The 6,026-nt window shown below is 39.1% G+C and overlaps 1 protein-coding gene across 1 annotated transcript in view; it reads right to left on the bottom strand.

Moving 5' to 3' along the window:
* Window positions 1-699: 699 nt before the first annotated feature.
* LOC135221646 (GEL complex subunit OPTI-like) overlaps window positions 700-6,026 on the bottom strand; it is a 13,032-nt gene continuing 7,705 nt past the window's right edge. The window contains exons 2-4 of the mRNA XM_064259335.1: window positions 3,543-3,646; window positions 2,393-2,522; window positions 700-1,309 (exon numbers count right to left, since the gene is read on the bottom strand). Coding sequence (XP_064115405.1) covers window positions 1,268-1,309; window positions 2,393-2,522; window positions 3,543-3,646 — 276 coding nt within the window. The 3' untranslated portion in view covers window positions 700-1,267. The remainder of the gene's footprint in view (window positions 1,310-2,392; window positions 2,523-3,542; window positions 3,647-6,026) is intronic.

Below are 6,026 nucleotides of genomic sequence, written 5' to 3' on the forward strand. Positions count from 1 at the left end.
CATAATAATATATTCTATTTTAGCATTTTCCATGATATTTTGTATCTTTAAAACGGGATTCGGTCTAATTTTCCATAATATTTACCACTGCATATCTGCTACGAGTGCCATGTTAAAATTTGAGTATATCACAAATGTTCAATCAAAGGAGTAACAGCATGATGGCTTCTTAAAATGTTTCCACTTTCCCTCCCTTTACAGCATAGGGAATTTCAATGTTCATAAGACCTGATGTGAGGAGTTTTTGAGTAAAACAAAAACTTTTTGTCATACAATACAAGTACAAATCTAGTCTGATATCATTTGTGTTTCTTTGGCACCTGCAAGTGGACAATTTACTGCATGAACAAGAATCTTAAAGATGACTGATAATAACTGGCTGCTTATAGACTTGCATTGGCATTACAGAAATTTGAAAACACATAAGGGTTTCATGAAAAGAGGAAACTAGACCACTTACTAAATTTGTATGCAAACATTCGGTAAAAGGCAGTTTTCAAATGTTCATTTTAACCACCAGTAAAAACAAGACTAAGCCTATTTCACTTACACATATTCATCATCAAACATGTCCTTTCAGTTTTCTCAATAGCAAGTATAGTTAATGTCAAACATTGCAATGCAAATCTATATGGGCTATTGATATTCAAATTAAGAATTCACTGTAAAAAAGATAACACACACTTCATATTTTAAAAAATAAGTACAAGTTTTGTGAAGATAAGTCTTGAAAAGGGCATACTGCCTCACAAATTTGCCTAAGAAACACTTACTACTAGATTTTACTACTTAAATATGAGTTGTTCCCAAAGAGTCAATGCTGTATATATTATGACAGAAACACCTATGTCATAATTATACAGTAATCTTTCCACATTTTATAATTTTAGAAGACCTTTGTTTCCCTAAAAATAATAGGAGCAAAACTAAACAATTGAAGGTAAAGCATGTGGACCGACATAACCAGTACATTATCCATTTTCTCTAAACACTAATTATAAAATTATATTTGCCCTCTTTAATAGTATACAAAGCATTTACAAACCTTGATACATAAAATAGACCTGTCTAAATCAAACTGTTAGTTTTCAAGTAACAGGTGTATTCTTTTAAAATACAAAATACGACTAACAAAACGAAGGCATAACTGGTGGGAGATGTAACTTTATACAGACGTAAGATCAAGACATTTGGACAACAATGAGATGAAAATGAATTTACAATAATTGATATTACCACAGCCTGAAGTCTTCTCTCCTTTGGATCGTCAGTCATAATGTAAACCTGAGTAGAGTATAATCCACATCACCTGTCAAGACAATTAAAATGCAGGTCTCAAACTGGGGTATGATTAGGCTAGGTCATGTCTCAACCTAACTGACAGTTGGATGGCCTGCCCCTCCTGATAAGTAATGAAATCTTTATGTATCAAAGATTTACATACAACCTACACAATACCCTGGAACCAGCTCGCATACCTTAACAGAATACAGCGATGTTTATAAAGTAATTATATCCTAGCCTAACCAGTACAGGCATCCCCCAGTTATCAGCGGGGGTTCCGTTCCCGGGGGTGTGCTGATAAGTGAAAACTGCCATGGCACAAAGTTTTGGTTAATGGCACCTCTGTTAGGTATGTTAAGGTGCCCTAACTCTATTATCAGCACTTCAGGCGCCGATAACCGAAACTCAGCTTGTTATGGCGCCATAAATTGCCAATTCTATGGCGCTAGACAAGCACCATAAAACCGGATCGCCATTAACCAAGACCGCCGATAACCAGGGACCGCCTGTTTAAAACAACATTTACTTGGACTTTTATAATTATATGATACGGTAAACAAAATTTTTTGCATTAGATTTAATGATTTCTATGTTTATTTGTTTTGGATCTCATTTTAAAAGTTTATATATATATATTTACAATGATAAGCCTTTGTAATGACATTGCAAAATTCAATAATGAACCTACAACACAAATAAGGACATAAGAAAATAATTTCTTATCAATGACAAGCCTATACTCTGTTTTTTCCATCTGTCCATCCGCCTGTGGTGTTTTCGCTTGGTAACACTGCGTACCAGGCTGTAAATAGTTACGCTTTGTGTAAGTTCTAGGTAAATAAAAGAATATCTGGGTGTACATTTGCAACTGAAAAGTGTTTTAATAATTTACTGTATGCGAATTACACCGTTAAGATTCGAAATAGGATATTATTTAAAGCCCGGGTTGCAGTGTTACCATGCACAAACACCATAGGCGGATGGACAGATGGAAAAAAACAGAGTATATGTATGACAGTCAACAAATCAACTAGTGATCAATTACTGGGAAAGAATAAAAATAGTATTGAATGTATACTTTACTTAATGAAGAAGGATATCAACTCACCAAAAAACCTGCAAAAGACGTGACAAATCCTTCTTTCGTTAATTCCCACATTCCTCCAAATTCTTCTTCATCAATGCCTTGGAAACTTGAAGCATAGAAGTATATAACCGCTGCATTGATTACACAAAATCTGGAAAATACAATGTCATTGTAGTTCACACTATGATAATGCAATTACACTGGAAATTCCTTTGTTCTTAGTAGTACTACCTTTCCAAGAGACTGTCCAACGTGATATATATTGTACTTCTAACAATTTGTAACTAACTGCATGAGAGAGAGAGAGAGAGGAGAGAGAGAGAGAGAGAGAGAGAGAGAGAGAGAGAGAGAGAGAGAGAGCGAGAGAGAGAGATATGAGAGAGAGAGAGGAGGAGATGAAGAGAAGGAGAGAGATAGAGAGCAGAGAGAAGAGAGAGAGAGAGAGAGAGAGAGAGTAGAGAGGAGAGAGTAGAGAGAGAGAGAGAGAAGAGAGAGTAAGGGAGAGAGGAGAGAGAGAGAGAGCATTTCTTATAAGTGGTTCTTTTTAAATCAAATATGTTACACATTACTTAGGCTCTTTTAAATTTCCAAACCCCAGTTAACCAGATACTATTTACATACAAAACAGTTTTACATGCTACAAAGTTATATAAAAATTCCATTCTTTCAGTGTTTGTGACTTTCATATAGAAGGTCAATTTTATCCAATTCTGTCTTTCAACCCTTTCTGACTTTCAAAGTTAATTTAATTTCTCATTTAGACTTTTCCAGTTTTGAGTTTGAAACCACCTTGTGATGTGTACAAACGCTGTAAGGTAAATGCTGCTAAGTATTACTGTACTTTTACAAACTAAATGAAAACAGAGGGCATGGTTAATTTTTTCAACCTTCAATAATTGTAAAATTTAACACTTTCTATGTTACTAAAAAATTAAGGATTATCCAAAACATTTAGATACATGAAAAATAGTAAAAGGTTAAAAAAAAAGGAAAAAAAATAAGGTTAAATTTGCATATTTACAATAAATAGAATACTTTACAAAAATGCATGGTGATAACCATACTACAGGTAAAGATTAAAATACATTTTAATCATAAAAAACTATTTCAATTATATTTTTCAACAACTAAAATCTTCTAAACACAACTGAATGAAAGATGATCTACTCACAAGAAAAGCCCAATGAAGCCCTTCAGAGGTATGAAGCCCCACACGAGCCCTAGCACAAGCCCAAGCACCTGTCGACCCCAGTATATTACATCCAAAAACTCATCCTGTAGGGGGAAAAAAAGCAATTTTCTACATTTAAGTTTGTAACATTTAGGGAATTACTCCTGAGAAATGTAAAGAATAAAAATTATACCATGTACATACTATATGCATAAATAATCAGCAAATAAATACTGTATAATTACATCTGTAAGGACAACGTCCTTTCACTAATTTAATTCAACTGTAACAACGTGCCGCATTCTAATGTATTCCATATTGTGTAGAATTCTCTGGCCTTTCCACCGATATAATTACCATGTATGAACACAGACTGCGTCTGTAGTTATTTATGAATGTATGTCTAAGAAAACACAAAGCTACTGTCTCAAGTCATTTCTACTCTCGGTGCGAGTCTACTACTTATCCGTCCACACCTGTCTATGTCAACCCAGTTCATCTGTAATAAATTATCAGTACCCAGCTACCTGTCTTATTCTCTGGTCCTCACACACCAGTCCCTTTAAGTATAGAACATTTAAAAAATAAACACTGGTTTGGAAGCCAGCAACCATTTACATACAAAGTTACTAATTCATATTTTCTACTGCACCAAGGATTTTCACACAGATCTGGAAAAAAAATTTCTATGACAATTCATGTGCTTATAACAGCCTTTCAAAATACTGTTAAAACCTATTATTGTATAGATGACCATCAATCATTCATTTACCTACTTAACAGCTATGGCTTTTTTCAAGCCACTCCATTTAAATAATGACTTTCTGGGTACTATGAAATTTAATCCTGCATGTCAATAACTTCAAATCGTGTATAAATTGGACCAGCATGTATAGCAGTTGAAATAATTCTCATCCGCATCATTACCGGTGAAGTTCTCTAGGGAGGGGATCGTGAAGGACTCCAACCTGGCGTCAGGGACAGAAGAGTTCTGAGTCTTCGCTACAAAATCCGGGATGAAATAGAGCGTAACTGATCCCCTCCCCTAGAGTGTTTAACATCGAAGGAAAAAGACTGTGAAGTTCTCCTACTCTCTTCGCTGATGCCAGGGCCAGCAGAAAGACAGTCTTGAGGGTCAGATCCCTGTCTGATGACTAACGGAGAGACTCGTAGGGTCTACGAGTCAAACTCCTTAAGACAAGAGTCACATCCCACCCGGGGGCCTGAGTTCCCTGGGTGGGCAAGACCTCTCGAAGCTCCTCATTAGGAGAGATATTTCCATGGAGGGGGAAATATCAACTCCCCGCAGCTTAAGGACTAAGGCCAGGGCAGCTCTGTATCCTTTAACTGAGGAGACAGAGAGGAGCTTCTCTCGGCTAAGATGAGGAAATCCGCTACCTGCTGAAGAGTGGCTCTGAGCGGAGAGAGACCCTGCCTACGACACCAACCACAGAAGACGGACCACTTTTCCTGGTTGGTGGATAACTGCCAGCTGTGAAGAGGGAATGAACTGCCTGGTGGTACCGTTCTACATGCGGTTGACACAGCAGGTTGTGCCATGGGGGAATCTCTCGCGGTGCCTCCGAGAGAAGAGCCAGCAGGTCCGGATACCAAATGGCCTGAGGCCATTTGGGTGCCACCAGAATCATCCGATGATTACTGGTGACCAGCACCCTGCTGATCACCTTGCGAATCAGGCAAAACGGGGGAAAGGTGTAGACTACGAGGTTGTCCCAAGGGTGTTGGAAGGCGTTCTCTGCAGCTGCCACGGCGCCAACTGAGAAGAAAACCTGAAGTTTTCTGTTGTGCCAGGTGGCAAATAGATCCACTACTGGACGCCCCCACAGGTCGAAGAGCCTTTCTGCCACGCCTGGGTGAAGAGACCATTTGGTCTCAATCACCTGATTCTGGCAGCTCAGCTTGTCTGCCACTACATTCCTCTTGCCTGGAATGTATCTGGCTGACAGCTCTACTGAGTGAGCTACAGCCCACTCATGCACCTGCATCGTCAACTGGTGCAACGGGAGGGACACTAGGCCCCCCCGTTTGTTGACATATGCCACTACCGTGGTGTTCGTCACTCATCAATACCACTGAGTGTCCCATCAATCATTCTCGGAACTCTTGGAGAGCGAGAAACGCAGCCTTGAGTTCCAGGAAGTTGATGTGAAGGTGCCTGTTGTGATGGTTCCACACTCCCGCAGCCAGCAACTCTTCCAGGTGTGTGCCCCAACCCTTGGTTGATGTGTCTGAGAACAGAAGCAACTCCAGAGGGGGAGTGCAGGGGCACTCCTATTAAGAGGTTCCTGTCGTCTAGCCACCAGGCCAGGTCCTCCCTTACTTCCTCTGTGAGAGGAACCAGGAAAGATTGTGGATCCTGTGCCTGTGACCAGCACTCCTTTAGTCTCCACTGTAGAGACAGCAGGTGAAGACGCCCGTGAGGAACTAACTTCTCTATTGACGACAGGTGACCGATCACGACTT

The sequence above is a fragment of the Macrobrachium nipponense genome, chromosome 3 (genome assembly GCF_015104395.2).
Source record: "Macrobrachium nipponense isolate FS-2020 chromosome 3, ASM1510439v2, whole genome shotgun sequence".
NCBI lineage: Eukaryota > Metazoa > Arthropoda > Malacostraca > Decapoda > Palaemonidae > Macrobrachium > Macrobrachium nipponense.